Source organism: Opisthocomus hoazin, chromosome Z, assembly GCF_030867145.1.
Source record: "Opisthocomus hoazin isolate bOpiHoa1 chromosome Z, bOpiHoa1.hap1, whole genome shotgun sequence".
NCBI classification, from domain to species: Eukaryota; Metazoa; Chordata; class Aves; order Opisthocomiformes; family Opisthocomidae; genus Opisthocomus; species Opisthocomus hoazin.
Genome location: NC_134454.1, coordinates 63975675 through 63992113, shown reverse-complemented (window position 1 = coordinate 63992113; position 16439 = coordinate 63975675). Strand labels below are relative to the sequence as shown.

Below are 16439 nucleotides of genomic sequence, written 5' to 3'. Positions count from 1 at the left end.
AATTTTAAATGGAATATTATATCCATGTCCACAGTATGTCAGCCTTTGTTGTAGCTAGAAGTTGTAAACTCTTAATGTTTTCTCGATTTATGAAATGAGTAACTCTAGCTTTTTTTTAAGAAAAAAAAAAAGCCCAGCTAGGATAAACATTTATATTGCTTTTGTGAGCCAGGAGTAAAAGTCTTTCTAGTTAGTCACTATTCTTAGGTAAATATTTTTATTCCTAGAGAAAATGAAAACTGACATTTTAAAATACGAAAATACTCATTCCGCAGTTTCTAATAGTCCTAATTTCTTAATCAAATCCTGATGTTCCAAAGCCTTGAATTTTTATCCCTGCTAACAAAAGAGCACTGTATGTATTAATACAGTTTTCATATGAACATTTTGATTAACTGGATGATACAAAATACCTGATCAAGAGAATACTTTTCTACAGCATCATTTTAAGGCCCTTAACATTTTAAATATGTTATTGTATTTAAGGAGCTTGCATGTGAATTACAAAATTTAAAAATAACTTGAAGAAATCAAATTTGAGCTTAACATTAAAAATAGGAGTGAGTCATTTTAGATATGAGGTTAATCAAAATAGATTGTTCTAGCCTAGCTTGTTTGCTGTCCACTAGAGGACAGCACCGCTTTTGTATCTGAATGCTGTAAAGTGAAAAATATGTGCAGCATTTTCTTTGAAAAACAAGCAGGAACCTTCTGAGCCAGTTGTTCAAGGGAAAATATTTAACACTTTAAAAATTAACCAAACAGAATATTATCTTTGATTTAAAAGATCTCTGAGCAAGTTTAATGTGTTAATATATTTCTACAAGGTAACTTGCTTTCTTGGAATGAAATAATTTTTCTGCAAATTAAAATTTATGGCCTGTTTTAAATTGATTGTATGTAATTCTCAAATATTTATCATATTAAATGCCTGATTCTTTAAGAAAAATAAAATGAGTAGACTAGATGAGAAAACAAAATAGACTGAGTATTACAATGGAATTTTCTAGGTGTAAGGACCAAATATTTTGATTGAAGCTTTTAGTTTATTGGAGTTTTTGGGAAGAAGTATAAATACCTACATATAAAAATGCTGAAATTTTTGAACTAAAGGTAAATTTGGAGGATGATAAAAAGTTTACGCAGCATCTTATTGAATGTGTGGAGTAGTGCTACATATTGCACAATAAGTTCAGAAGACTCACTTGCATTCCTGCATTTTTGTTCGAGGTACACTGCAACTGCTGACTGGCAACTGAGGACAAACTCAAAATCTGTTTGGCAATAGAAATAAAAATGGTAAAAATACAGTACAGATGTGATTGCAATTTATTTTACAATTAAACCCAAAAGTAGTTATAATTGGAAATAATTATGTTATGGTAATGATTAGGTATTTTGAACAATTTATTTTAAGGTAGTGTTAAAATAGTATTAAATGTACGGGGGAAAAAGAAACATGAAATGATAATACAATTTTTAAGGTAAACTTTAATCAAATTTTAGGATTAGTAACCAATGTTAAACTAGGGTTTTTTTCTGTGAGGTTAAAATCACCAGGTTAAGAAAAATATCCTTCTTTCTGTGGCTACATTTCTGCTTATGTTTTAGTATTAAGGTCACTCTATCCCCAGGTCAGAACTAATGCATAGTGATGTTATTCCAGATACTTCTTTTTCATGTTCTAGGCTTACTCAAAGAATAAATACAAGTAATTAGTAATTTAGCCAATTTTTAGATTACATTTTAATTATAAAGTCAAACCTGTACATAGATAGAATTTAGCAGTGTAAGGTGAAGGTTCAGAGTACTGAAACTAAATATTTTTGTTGTCCAGTTGATACACTGGAAGGTACTTCATGTTGTTCATTCTTATATTTACAAATTGAAGAGTAATTCACAGCAGTATTTTTTTCCCCCTTGAATATATTCGTTGCATAACTTAATTACACGTTTGTCAACTTTGGACTAATTATTTTTCTACAGCTAGGGCAGGGCATTGCATCTTCTGATCGTCGTTCTTACTAATAGGATTCTGTCTGCTTCAGCAGGCAGTAATTGAAGGCTTCGTGTACAAGATTTAAAGAAAGGGCAGAGAAAAAAAAAGTTTTAGCCTCCATGGCCATTGTCACTGTTTCTGGTAAGCAGCAGAATAGAAAAAGAAGAAAATTTAGATTGAATAGAAAAATCAAAGAGGGAGAAGAGTGCCTGACAGGAGAGAACGCATGTTTTAGTGCTGTTGAATTATGCGTAACAAATGCTGCTCTGCTGTAAACAAATGTCCCGGTAGCGAGTGTTCAAATTTACTTTCTCAAATTTTGAATTTAAAACGGCAGATTTTGAGTGAGCTACTCTGTTGCTGTCTGTTCACTGGCGTGGAATTTTCATAACCTTTCCTCATAAAAATGCCTCTCCTGTATATTGTAGCTATCTTGTATCTACAAATAAAGGGAAAATAACTGCTAGTCTGTAGTTAGGCTTATCACCATTACAAAGCCAGTGTTTGGCAAATGCTGTCACATTGCAGTATATGATAGTCTGTGTTCTCCCTTTATATCTACTATAAATCATATATTACTGTGTGATAATCATTAATAAATCTTATTTTCATAGAAAGTGACCAAGAATAAGTACTTGATTTTTAACTCTTGAAAGACTGAATTACTTTTTAAAATACACTGTAGTTTATTGATGTTGATTAAGAATTTGATTCTTAATGTATATTTCCTTAGCAAATGACAGGTACCATATTTATGTAAAAATAATCTAGGAACTGCTTCTCTTTTTTGCATGTCCCATAGCTTCAGAGTATTTAATATTCTTTTTAAAGAAAAAAACCGGAAAAACTCAAAATATTGAAATATATCTCACATTGTTATGTTTTTAATCTGTCTAGATTTTTTTAAATAAAGTATTAACAGCTGCAAATCCTCCTGAATATTTTGCATGATGTGAAATCAGGTTTAGAATTAATATTATCACCGAAAGAAAGCTGGAAAATGATTGCAGTGTAGCAGAAACAGCTATCTTGAAACTATTAGTTAATATTTGGTTCTGTTTTCTAATGGTATTCTCATTTACTTTTTTTTTTCATATTCTCTGATGCATTCTTTGTTGCAACTGAACCATGTTCATAATATAATGTCTTACATTAAGAGTTGCCCATAGAATAAATTCTTTATTTTGGACCTACAAACAATGAATATACAAGCTAGATTTTAATGTACTACAGTGCAGTTTCCAAAGCTTATTTCAGTCTATGAATTCTGATTGGTTTTATTACCTTTTTTTCAATTTTTTTAAAAATTTAAATTCTAACCTTTCAGGCAGTATCAACTTTCAGAAAAACTAAAAAAATATTACTGACCTTGTGGGAGAAAGAGAAGTTTCTCTCAAAGAATGAATACCTATTATATAGAGTGATTAATTTTTGCTGCTGAAAGATTGTTTGGTTTTTTTTTTTTGAGTGGCTTTCTGGTCGAAGTATTTAGTTGAGCACAACACACTTTTTATAAAATCCACGTTGGCTTATGAAAGTAAGCATATAAATGTAGTAATGTGTACTGAGTTGAAAAAACAGCTATTAACCAAATCCTTCAATGACGGTATATGTAGAACATCTAAATAATTAGCAGATCAGTTTTACTGCTAGTGTCTTCTAAGCAAAAATCAACTGCTTCATCCTTGTGTAACTATTCAGTTTCGCAGATCATAAGAGCGAATGTATAACTCTCTTTAGAAACAATCTTATCCTCCCGATTTGAAGGAACAGATTTTGATTTCTGAAGTTTCAAAAGCAGTGGTAAACCCATTGTGTGGTTGCTCTTCTATGCACCCTTTTTTAATGCTGAAATAAGTCATCCCATTCTGTTCCAATTCTTTTTTTCACTAAGCGATTCCAGATCGGTGACCACTGATACAAACCAATTAGCCACTGCTAGTTATGCGTACTAACACGTTGTGTAAAATTATCCTAATATCAGATCCTTTGCGTCTCCAAACCACATAAAATCTCACATTTTATTGATTTTTACTTGTTTTTTTCAGAGGTATGGAAAAGTAGTATTGATCCCCTGTGTGATTTTGCAAAGCCACATGTAAAAATATCAGTGCAAAACTCATCTCTGATGCTTTGGGCCACCTTGGCTTTTGCAGAATGCTGACTTTGTATCACTTTCAGGTTTTAAGAAAAGAGGGTAAAACCAAGCCTCGGGGCTATGAAACACAGCAGGAGTGCCAACTACCAACCTTTTTGTGTGCATACTCAGACATAATCTGCTTCTGTGTTGTCCCAAGACACAACTGTTATGTAAATAAAGTGACTAATAAGACTATTGTTTCTATAATTATCCCCCTGTCAAAATCAACAGGAGAAATAGTGATCTTCTACATGGTAGTGCAAATAGATAAAATCATTGATATAACTAGCTAAGTAGATAATTTTTATAGTAGTACCGTTGGTTTAGAACCTCCTATTAAAGGGAGAGGTCTTTGAATGCATGTGTAATCCGGACAAAAGAAATGGATTGACCTGTGATGGGTGACATTAGAGAAGTGCCCCATGTTTCCTTAATTAGTATAATGTGTTATGAGATTTTGATATGCTTAGTTTAAAAAGAAAAAAGACAGAAATTACTTCTCGTTTAAAGAGAACCTGCTTCCTGCTTAAGTGGCTAATATTTTAATTAAGTCTGGAGTGAAGTTTTTTGAGTATCTTCTGATAAACTCCCTCCTTTATGTTGATGGTAATTAAACAGATCCCCAAGGGCTTGGGTAGGGCTCTGCAAGGCCCATGCTAATTGTCAGACATGAGACACTGACCAGTTGGTTTGCTCTTGAATAGTCCACAGCGTGCTGTCAGCCCAGCAGTTTGATTTTTTTGTATTGTGAGCTGTTGTCAGGGCTAACTGGGTCCTATTGTGGCTGAAGATGTTGCGCAAATTGAGGCAGATGGCTCTGATTCAGACACGTGTCATTCAGAAAGAGGAGAGGAGATTGGCCCTGCAAAGTGGGGTCAGACTGGGTCACAGACCTGCTCTACACTTGTTAGTGTTTTCAAAAGCCCATGTGCAGCAACTTTGTCGTTGTCAAGTAACCAAGGTGGGGGGAGGGGAGGGCGGGGAGTGGAGAAAAAGGCAAAGAAAATCATGGTGTGCTCCTTGTGGAAGATGGAAGATGAGGCTGTTGCCATCCTCTTCCTTCCGTATCTCTTGGGCCTGGCTGTGCATGCAGAATGAATTAACAGGATTGACAGAAGTTCATTGTGCCTAAAATGGCTTTTCAGTCAATTGTGGTGCTTAAAAGGCTAGTTTTGCTTTTAATTCCGTGTAATTAGTGGATTCTTCATGTCGTGGAATTTAGTAATGGTGCATTAGTCCTCACTTTTTTTTATCTGATTGGTTGGTTGGGTTTTTAGTTTGTTTTGTAGGATTTTTAATAATTATAAAATATTTGGAAATATTGACCTCATTTTTGTGGTCTGCTATTCTGCAGGTAAATTCACAGATGGAACAATTTGGTGTCTTGCTGCTACCACCATGTCAAATGACAGTGTAGGATGTTTATAACTTTGACTGTTTTCAGTCTGAATTAATTCCTGAGATGGCAGGAGGGTACACTTTTCTGAAAGTACAACAATTTGACTTTTTGAAAGTTTTCTTCTACATTTAGCATAGTTGCGTTTTCTTTGGGGCACCAAGTAATGGTAGTTACCCATAGAAAACTCCATACAGCTGAATTCAGTTTGCGAGTGTGCACAAGTATTGTAGATAACTGAAGAACCGGATTTTTGTTTAAATAAGGTCTAGTTTGTACTATTAAATACAAAATTTTTCATGATACTTTTTTGTCCTCCTTAAATGCAAAAATATTTACACAATGCTGAATAAATTATTTCTGAAGAATTTATGGAGATTTTGATGGTTTACCCCCTGAAATACATTAATGAAATTGGAGGCATTTTATTATATTTGAGCTCGTTTAACTTTCGCAGAAAGAAGTATTAGCAGTCTTGACCTTAAGATCCTCAGTTATTTTTTCTTTTTTCTTTTTTATTTTTCCTTTCCCCTCCAGGTTTGCAGCTAAGACTGTGCACAGTGGGTCACTGATGCTGGTCACAGTGGAGCTGAAGGAGAGCTCTACAGCACAGCTCATCATAAACACCGAGAAAACCGTGATTGGTTCTGTTCTGCTGCGGGAGCTGAAGCCTGTCCTGTCCCAGGGGTAGCCTGCTTACATCTGGACTTCAGAACCTGGCACACAACGAAAGTGCCTGGCATCCACTACTGCTGCCTTTCATTTATAATAGCCCTTCCATCTGGCAGTGGGGGAAGAATACACTCTTGACATTCTTGTCTTCTGCTTTAGAATGCTAGTGCGTATCTATCATGTATGCAAGTCCTTTCCTTTTTTCTGCTTGCTAACCAAAGAACATATATTTTACTGTCAGTTATCTGCACTTTTAAATGCATTTCCTATTTGTTATGCCCTAGTCTTTCCCTCTCTGCTCCCTTCCCCTGCTACCTTTCTTCCCCGTCAGTTTTCACCACTGTAGTGGACAAATGCTAGATAATAAAGTTCAAGAGAAATCACACAGCTTGAAAACTGAGTTAAAATGGCAGGTAGGTTCCAGCAACATGTACAACAACTACGTGGTTCAAAGAGGTTTTGTTGCATAAGTTTAAAAATACAACAGGTGCAGCAAAATGGTGTTTGCTTTCTGGAAATGCTTGTAAACCTGAACTGGTTTATTAAGAACATTGTTCCCACCTACTGCCATTTCCTCAAATATTTCTGTTAAGGTGCCAATAAAGTAGTGCTATGAGCAGAGGCTCCCTCTTTCTTGTTTTGGTAGAAAATTGGTAACAGTGATCACCAGTATTGTATATATAACTGGTTAATTAAAGTAAATACTACCAAGGTTGGACACTACTTAAGCATCAGCAAACTGTTCGTGTGAAAGTAGCCAGTGTTTGTGCTCCTATTGTAATTTTCTGCTCTGCAGGTACGTTTTTGTTAGTAAACAAAGCCAGTAACTGCCTATTCTCAAATTGGCCCATTCATAAAATACTGATTGAACTTTTAGAACTTAGTATAATATGAAATACTGATTATTAGGCTATCGTGGCAAACACTGTCTTCTAGCTTCATAAATTTTTCAGATCTTTGCTTCAAACTGAGATTAAAATGTCTCCCACCTGTGCATAAAGCAGGGCTCGAGGCACAGAGAAATTCATAGCTGTGTCTACTGAACTAGGACTGAGAAGACTAACAGCCATGTAACCTTTGCTGTACCCAGTTTTCTGCCTGTAGGCTGGGTGTTGCTGACTTTGACCTTCCCTTTGCATTCTGGTTACATGGTAGGACAGAAGATGCTGAGCTTTAGCGTTGCGTATCAGTTCTCCTCACTTCCAACATGGCTTTTCCTAGGAACTCATGTCTCTGCTACAGATGTGTTCATGGCATGGAGAAGATATTTGGGTAACTGTACCCTTGCTCTGTGACCAGAACCCTTGCCATGGTCCTTTCATGCTGACTAAGTGGTGCTGTTTTGGTTTAGCTTTCTGGATGTTAGGAAATATTGCTTCAGAAATGTTGCATTACTTCCCACTGGAAAATTCTCCTGAAATTTTCTACTAAAATTTGGTAGAACGCAAAGGTAACTCCAACATGTAGTACAGTTTATTGGCAAATTCAAAAGAGGGGTTGGGTTGTTATAGGTATTTAAGTTGCGCTTCTGTGAGGTTTTGCTAGCACCCAAAATATACTGGTGCCTCTTAGACAAAGAAACAAGAATCTTATGCCTTCAACAGAAATGCACAGGTTCTTAATCAACATTTACATTATTTTCTGAAGTCCTAATCCAGCAAAAAGTTTTTTCTTGAATTACAGTTGTAAGTGTGATATAGAAGTTACTCAGACAGATGGAGAGTTACTCATTGTAGAAAATACCGTCGTCTCAGAGGATACAGGTTGGTCTAGATAGTATTTGATATTAAGACTCAGTGAGGAGGTGGTAAGGGAAGGGAGCAGAATCATGCTTTCAGAGAAAAGACTGAATTGCAAAACCTTCAGCCATGTTTGTAAAGGAGAAAACAAACAAGAATTATTTCTTGTACTGCTGTATAAATCAAAGGAAACATATTCGTGCTGTGTAAGTCACACACATTGCTGGGTAATTTCTGCCTCCCTAGAGTACTTTATACACTTTAGTAGTGAAGCCTAGAAATGTGTATAGTAAGGATATTTGGGGAGCTTCTGGCATAAATTTCCATTTTTCAACACTTTGTGACTTGGTCCAGTGGTTCATTAACTCTTGATAACAGGTATCTGGGCTGATGGTGTGATTTGGATTGAGCCTTCCCCAAATAGTAGTTTTGGAGAGGAGCTTTCTTTAAAGACAGATATTTAAACAGTGATGTATCTCGCATGCAATAAAGGTCAGCTCTTCAGGAACCTAAACATGAGCACATGTACATGCCTTATATTAATAGTGGACATTGCACTCAGTCGCAATTCAGCCAGTTAGCAGTAGTTAACAGTAGTTTCTTGGTTTGGCTATATACCATTTTTATTTACTTTCTTCTGCACTTTTTGTCATTTATAGAGGTGTACTAAAGGTTATTAGGTTATGAAATAGACGACTAGTCTAAATTGCAATCTAGAATGCACTTCAGAGTGATTTGCTTGTACCAGATGGCAGCAGCTCCTAGCTCTGTGGGCAGGCTTTGCAGTCAGGAGCTGCGCACTGCAAGCCACCTGGCTTCGGCAAGAATCTAGACCTGGGCAGCCTTGGAATGTACCTGCATGCATGTCTTGGGATATGGGAGCAAGCCTGAAGCATAGTGTTGCAGGACTGGTGAGGTGGGTTTTGCTAAAATGGTTAGGGAATTGAATCGAGGTCTAGTTTAGGGAACAGGAGATGAGGGTTAATTACTTAAATTATGAAGGGTTCAAATGCAATGGAACCTGCAGAAACATAGGAAAACCAATAACAACTACAACCAAATATATTACCATAAATAGGAAATTTGGCTACAATTTTATTAACTGTTTAATTCACTCATGTCCAAAATAAGTAAATAAGTCGAAAGGACTCCAACACTATTGTGATGTAGTGCAAGCTTTAAAACTGATGCTGGTAATAATGGATGGAAGAAGGAACAAGAGCAAGGATGAACAGATGAGAGAGTTTCTGCATAGTGGGAGATGGACAATTTACCTCTTCTTTGCTTCCTGATAGTTTCCATACACGCACACATGTTCCCCCTTGTGAAGAGGAAGGGCTTTTTTCTTCTTTTTTTCAAATTTTCAGATTCAGTTATTCCAAAATAACTCAAGCCATTTGGAAAGAGTAGGGTGCAGGGAAGAGTTGTGTTACTGTGGATGGCAGAATATAAACATAGGCTTGATGCATGACGGTCAAAATAATGTGGGTTTTTTCCTCTTATTTTCCTTTCACATTTTATGATGTTGTATAAAAGGATAATATATTTTTTTTCCTGCATACACTGCTTTAATTCTAGTAACTAGTGTCTAAATAAAAATAGCAGAAATAGAAATGGGTCTAGAGCTAGGAACAAAATAATGGCAGACATAAATAGAATACCATGTGAAAGGATAGTGGAAATAATGAAAGTGTTTTTAGAGCAGGGACATGATACAGTATATAAAATAATGAATGGCATAGAAGAGATGAATTTGGCTTTCCTAATGATCTTTTCTACGAAGTCAGAAACAAGCTGGCATTCTGTAACATTTCTAAAGCAGTATATGTAGATTTGAGGAAGGAATTAACTTTTTTCCCCGTTTCTTAACGCAACACGTACTGAAAATCTGGTCATCTGCTATCACAAGATAGTATGATGTTTACTAAAAGTGGAACAAAACTGGAAATGTACATGAGCAAAGGAATATACAGATATGTATTGGACAGGATACAAAAAAACCTTAAGGGCTCGAAATCCTCTTTACATGCTTGAATTAGTTTTAATTTAGCACTTAAGTGCCCTAATACGAATTCTGATAAGCAATGTACAGGTAAGTTGAATCCTTCCAAGCCCTCATCTGACTTGCTTGTTTCAGGCACACTGAATCTGAGGATCAGACTCTATTCCCTTCATTTTCTGTCAGTTTGTCTTCCTTCCCTTCCCCGTATTTTTGTTTGTTTTATCGTAAAGTGCATGTTTTTATAACACGTGTTATATTAAGAGTTTTGTGGTGCAGACACCAGGCTTTGCTGTGTTTGTGTAGTGTCGTTTCATTGCTGTTAGTAGCCTTTGTGCACAACCCTGATGAAAGCAATGCTTCTGTTCAGGTTGTTTTCCTCTTGTCTGGTATACTTGTGCTTGTGAACCTGTTTGGAAGAGAAAGAGATGGTGTACACCACTGCATCTCCAGTCCAACAGCTAACTAGTTTTGCTTCAGAAGATACAAGGTGAGCTACTCTTCAGTGGCTGGTAACTCTGACTCCATGCTGTGACCATACTGCCCCAAATCCTGATCCACTTAAATCCCTGTGTACATTCTTGTGTATACACACATATGTTTACAAAAAAATAGAGGACAAAAAAGAGTTTTGTTGGCTTCCACCACTGGTTTTCCAGTCCTCTCCAGGTCCGAACCTGCTGTCAGCCTGCTCTTTGCCCACCTTTGCAGTTGTGGCTCCATATCTCCGTGCCCCTATCTGTCTCCATCCAGACCTGGTTTTTCTCCTTAGTGGAAGGGATTTAGACTAAGCCTTGCAAAAACAACTGACAAGTCATCCTGTTATTCAAGAAAGAGCGAGAGCTGTTGGTGTGCTCAGGTCCTTCTCACCCTCCCACCCTACAAAAATGCCGGTGGACTGTGAACAGGCAATGGAAAGATGGTGAAAGGCTTCCTCTTGTACCAGCCATGACTGGCAGCCATTCAGCCAGTGGCCGTGGCAAATGGCAGGTGGGTGAGGGGGGTGGCCAGTAACAGCAAGGGAGCACCCCGGTGCTTCCAGCTGCCCTGCAGAGCTACAGCCTTGTCTTGGAGCGTGGGATGCCCACCCACCAGCTCGGGCTCACAGCAGCACCCTGAGCTCCAGCACCATGCAGCAGCTGGGGCAGAGCACGCAAGGGAGGCGCAAGGAGGGCGGGAGCCTCAGGAGAGGAAGCGTTGCCTGTTCTTCTGCAACACATCACCTCTGACCAAAATAGCTGCCCCTCGTCACCTCCAAGCTCTATGGCAGCCACAGGCCATCCTCCTTCACCGGGCCCGGAGGCCAAGGCAGCCAGGGAGGCTGGCAGGTACTGGTAGCAACAGGCACCCCTCGGATTGAGGCCTGGTAGCTGTGGCTTTGCGGGGCAAGGGGAGTGACCTCTTCCCTCCCCACAGGTGCCCTGGCCGAGGTGCAGGAGAGGCCCTGGCTGCCGGCAGCCTGCCTGGGCAAAGGAGGAGGGAGTTGCGTGGGACACTGGCTTACAGAAGGGGATGCAGCTTTGATGGAGGTTTGTAATTAAATCCCAGGCAGAGGGGTGGTGTGGATTGAGCAGCCCACGGCCATCCCTGGGAGGCTTTGCCTGGGTGCGAGGCCTCTGTGTCGTGACGGCCTCTGTGTCGTGACAGCCTCCGCTCACAGTGACCCTGAGCAGACCAGTATGAGCGCACACCAGGGCTGCAACCTCAGAAGGGGTGGCTGGCTCTGCCCTGCAGCGCTGCAGACCCCCTAATCGCCTCCTATATGGTGCCTGGAGGCCCGCTGTAGTGTACCTCGTTGCAGGGGACACTTCCCTCCCTTTGCAGATGGCGTTTCACACATAGAATCATTCGATCCCACAGTATTTATTATTTCGTATCATTTTCATTTTGCTCTGCCCTGATTTTGTGCATTTGTGTGAGGATGTTTAGGCATTTAGTTGCAATCTGTGTATGCACCAGCAACACGCAACGTACCAGTGCTTGCAGAATCATGTTTGGAAAGTAAATGGTGTTCTATATGACTCTGAAACATCAGTTGTGAGGGAGGGAACAGAGATGAAAGAATTATTGAACCAGTTATTCAAAAAGTAGGTATGCATCCCACCTGGTACCGTTGATTCCCCCTTCAGATACCTTTCTTCAAATGTTTGCAGATCTGTGCTCTAAAGCAAACCAGCAAGATAATTTGGATTTAAAGACCTCATAACCTTTTCTGTGAGGCTGCAGTGTTCTGATGGGATATGAGGTTGGTTTTGGTGGTCGGATTGTTTCACTGATGGGGCTTGGAGTGCAGCCCTCCAGACATCTGGATTCAGCACAGCTGAGTGGGAGTACACCCTGGTGAGGCAAAGAGAGAAGCCCCTTCCATTCCTCTTGTCCTTACTGTGTCCACACCATGCCAGAACAGCACCAAAGTGCCTTCTTTTATCACCAAAAAAAAGGGGGGAGGGCACCTTTTTGTCACTGTGCCCAAAAGAAAGTATTCTGCTCCAGCCGTATCTGTGGTCCTCTGGCAATGCCTGGGTTTGGGCAAAGTTAGTTGGTGGCTCAGCTTCACGTAATTGAAAGTCATTCTGATTTCTGCAGTGTGGTGTAATTGCTTAAAAAACACATGTTATTTGATAATTAAGATTCTGGAGTGAATTGTGTTCTTTTGGGTTCTTGCACTGTTTCTCCATCAGGGACTTGGTTTCAGCGGTGTGCAGCTGCTGGAGTTGATTTACAGTGCTGCGGCTGTGGCTAGTCATAAATAAATCCTTTTATATAGTTGTTATGAACACCTGTTAGATCATCTGTCAGCAAAGCACTGTTCACATTTATCATGGTGTGGTAGTTATTTTACCTCAATCCATTTCCAACTGACTCGGCCTCCATCACTGGATTACTATTACCACACCATAATCGCTCGTTTCCACTCCATGTTACAACTTGCAGATAAAAGATTTCACTACTTGGCCAAATTTCATAAATAAAGGAGCAGTTCAGTGCAGTAAAAGTTTATTTTTGTCATCATTTGTCACCCCATTATTCTATAAATCAAATGGAATAGCGCTATTGCTAGCTCAGGCGTTGCTGTCAGCCCTAAGCATGGAAATGGTCCGTTTCTTCTTTTTAGATGAGATGACATGTCTTTCAGACTTAACTGGCTTATGGCTTTGTTTCACCCATTTTATTTTATCACCCCTTCAGAAAAATCCTTGGGGACCAGAGAGACTAAAGGAGTAAAATGGAATTGGAAAACACAGTAAAACATGCTGCTTTAGCTGTGTTATGTACATTTCCCTCCCCCGCAATCATTCATTTACAAACTCCTCTGCAAAAATAATGGATCTGGATATAAACAGCCCCTCAATGCTTTCTCTGGCTTTGCACAGATTTTAATGCTCATGTCAAAACCCTGGGACTGAAAAGGCTCCGGAGAGGGTGCTTCAGAGTCCTGCTAATGCGCCTGCTCCTGAATGGGCTCCCTGGCTCCCTGTGCAGGGGTGCATGGTGGGGTTGTGCTTTTGTATTGAAGGTCCATGCTGATGACTTGCATTATGGGCTCTGAACCATCCAATAAGGCCGTGCTGTGCCTTGCTACGCAGCTTCACAACCAAATCCCTCAGGATGTCCCCCTGCACCCTCGCAGGCACAACCTTCTCAGAGATTTGTTTGCTTTTTTCAATGATTTCTCAAATGCAGCTATAAAATCCATTCCTGGGCTGTGCCTTGATTTTTTGGCCCCGTGTCCATTGAAGACATTTGGGGTTTGCTTGATTTATTAAGAAGTTAGGAGATGGATCTCAGACTAAATTTTGAGGAACGTAATATTCCTTGGTTTAAAAAGAGCAGGATGGGATGATGAGAAAGGGATGGGGTAATAGAAAAGGGTTTATAGTTGATATTATACTTCTGAGTTGGTTCTAATTCAAGTTACATTCTTCATAGTCATTATGTAGCTCATAAATTCAATAAAGTGTTTTACTATTACTATAAAAATGACAGGAGGGGGGTTTTATGTTGTAAGTTTCGTTAGTTGCTCTTCCTGTTTTATGTTGAAGTTCTTAGGCCGTTATGTCATTAAACTCCTTGGAGTCTGAAGGGCTCAGGCGCCTCTGTTCCTTATCACTGGTGTGGCTCCTGTGGCAGGGCAAATGTCTGTGTGGTCGGTCTCTGTCACCATTACCTTCCTCATCAATGACTCTGGTTCCATTTTGGCTTTGTTTTTCATTCAGAAGCTCAGGTACCTGCCTTTGTGAGGAGGCCATGGGAGTTTGAGGGTGGCTTTGGCCCTACTTTGCATTCTGAGCTCTGGACATCAGTTCTCACTTGTGGCAGATCTACTTGCGCGTGGAAATGGCTAAACCCTCTGATTGCAGTGGATCTTGGGTGGCTGTGGGACGAGCCCACTGCCAAAGAGGAATGCTGTGCTACAGAAATAAAATGTCTGTGGAGAGTTCACCCTCCCCTTTGCCTTCCAAGAAAGACAAGATGTGACTTTTCTCCAGCCACCTTTGTTGCAAAATTACGAGCTCATCTTGGTTTGAGAGTCTTGTTCAGTTTGACTGTGGGCAAATGCTTGCAAACACAATCTTGTGCATTTGCTAGGAAGGGCTCTAAAGGCAAATCCAGGAGGAGTTTTGCTTTTTCATCGATGGGGGGGAATTTTTTTCAAAGGCATTGTATAATTTCTGTTATTTATGCTTCATCAGACGAAAGAAGCCGCAAATATCTGACCCTGGAGACTTTGCTTTCTCCAGATGTTTGCTTTGCACACAAATAATCTGCATGAAAACAACAACTGCTAATTCAGTGGCCAAAGTACATCAGGACCCTAATCTAAAACCTCCCAATCCATCCAGCTGTCTGGCATTTGCTATTATAGGGCACCAACAGAGAAATGAGGCTGTGGCTTTATCACTGCACCCTGGGTGACAACTTGATTTTCTGCTTTCACCGCAGGCAGCAGCAGCCCAACATGATGGGGCTGTTAATTTGTGCATTTCATGGTGTCTGTCAGGGGGCTGGGAGAGGAGGGTTTCAGGGGAAGGGAATGGAGCATGTCCCAGCCTCGGAAGCACCTGTCTGCATTGACGGCACAGAGCACTTCTTATTAGCGTGCAGGTCTCTAAATGCAGCCCCAGGATGACAGCCTGGCATTCCCAGCACCCACATAGTGTGACAGGCGCAGGCAGCCGGTCCCATTGTTTGCCCTTGATGAGCATATCATTAATGGAAATGGAAGAAAGTGAGGGCCACATCAGTATTCAAATAGCCTCCATCCTCTCTGCCATTCAACCGCCTGGCTCAGGCGGCTGCAGATTTCCTTCTGCAGCTCTACTTACACATTTTCACAGATTTATTCCCATTTCATACAAATCCCCTCCAAGTGGCTCTGGCCCCATGCCCCCCCACTCCCCTCACATGTACAAACTTGTTCTTCAGCATCCTCTGATCTGCCATAAATGAAGTGGGGGTTCTCCTGTTCCTTTCTGTTTTGTGAATTGTTAAGGTTAGAAAATACTTGCTGTTTACAACCCAGGAAATGGAAGGTGCTGTTATTTAAACCTGAAGCATCAAGCAAGGGCCTGATGTATTTTTTGTAATGTTCTTATTTGCTCCCAAGCAGCTATTGATGCTTGTCTGGGTGACCTGTTTCTTTATAATAGATTGCAATATATTTGTTTTAGAACGTTTCACCTAGTAGATATGGAGTAAGAAGATTTCAGGCAGAAGGGGAAATAACTAAAAAATCTATATTCCTCCTTAATGACAATCTCACTGGAAACATCAGTAAAGACGCTGTTCTCCCTCAAAACCCTCTTTCAAAATTCTCTGTCTTGACAATAGCTGGACCGTGGATACCTGGAGACATACCCATCTTACTGGACCACACCATCTTAGGCTGTCTGTACCATTGTGAGCTCGTACGTGCGGTGTGAGTGCTTTGGGGGCGGGTGGTGTGTTGGCCTTCTGTATTTTAATGGCATGGACCACGGCAGGATGCGGGTTGATGATTAGTGCCCCTGAGTACTCCAGCAAAACAAATAACACGGTATCATAATTCAGCTGGTATGAAGAATGTGCCTTGAGCACACTGGCATTCGGCCAGATCTTAAATGTATGTTTCTGTGCTTTAGTTTTCTGTTAGTCTGTTTTTGTAATAATATAATTAGTGCTCACAGGGGAGGCTATTGACACTACCACCAGGATAAGTTTGCTCTTTGCAGTATTTCCAAACGGTTCTCATTATACATCCAACTTGCAGGTCGGATGTGGTACCCCTTGCCTTTTGTCTGCTCCTGTCCTCTCCAGCCAGTTATTTACTCTCAGATCCGAAGCTCTCTCCATTAATAAAGGCTGGAGCCAACAATGAATGAGCACTGCTGGGTGATTTCCAAACCTTGTTACATTTTCTAGCCCTCTTTAACCCTGAGCGGCGTGGGAGAAAGCAAGCCCAGAGATTTTGCATTGGTCAGTTCCAAAACAGGTACCGCAGGACTAAATAGCAG

General features: G+C 40.0%; 1 protein-coding gene across 1 annotated transcript in view; it reads left to right on the top strand.

Moving 5' to 3' along the window:
* Positions 1 to 6823, top strand: part of AP3B1 (adaptor related protein complex 3 subunit beta 1) — a 165605-nt gene extending 158782 nt beyond the window's left edge. The window contains exon 27 of the mRNA XM_075410692.1: positions 6073 to 6823. Coding sequence (XP_075266807.1) covers positions 6073 to 6226 — 154 coding nt within the window. The 3' untranslated portion in view covers positions 6227 to 6823. The remainder of the gene's footprint in view (positions 1 to 6072) is intronic.
* Positions 6824 to 16439: the final 9616 nt, after the last annotated feature.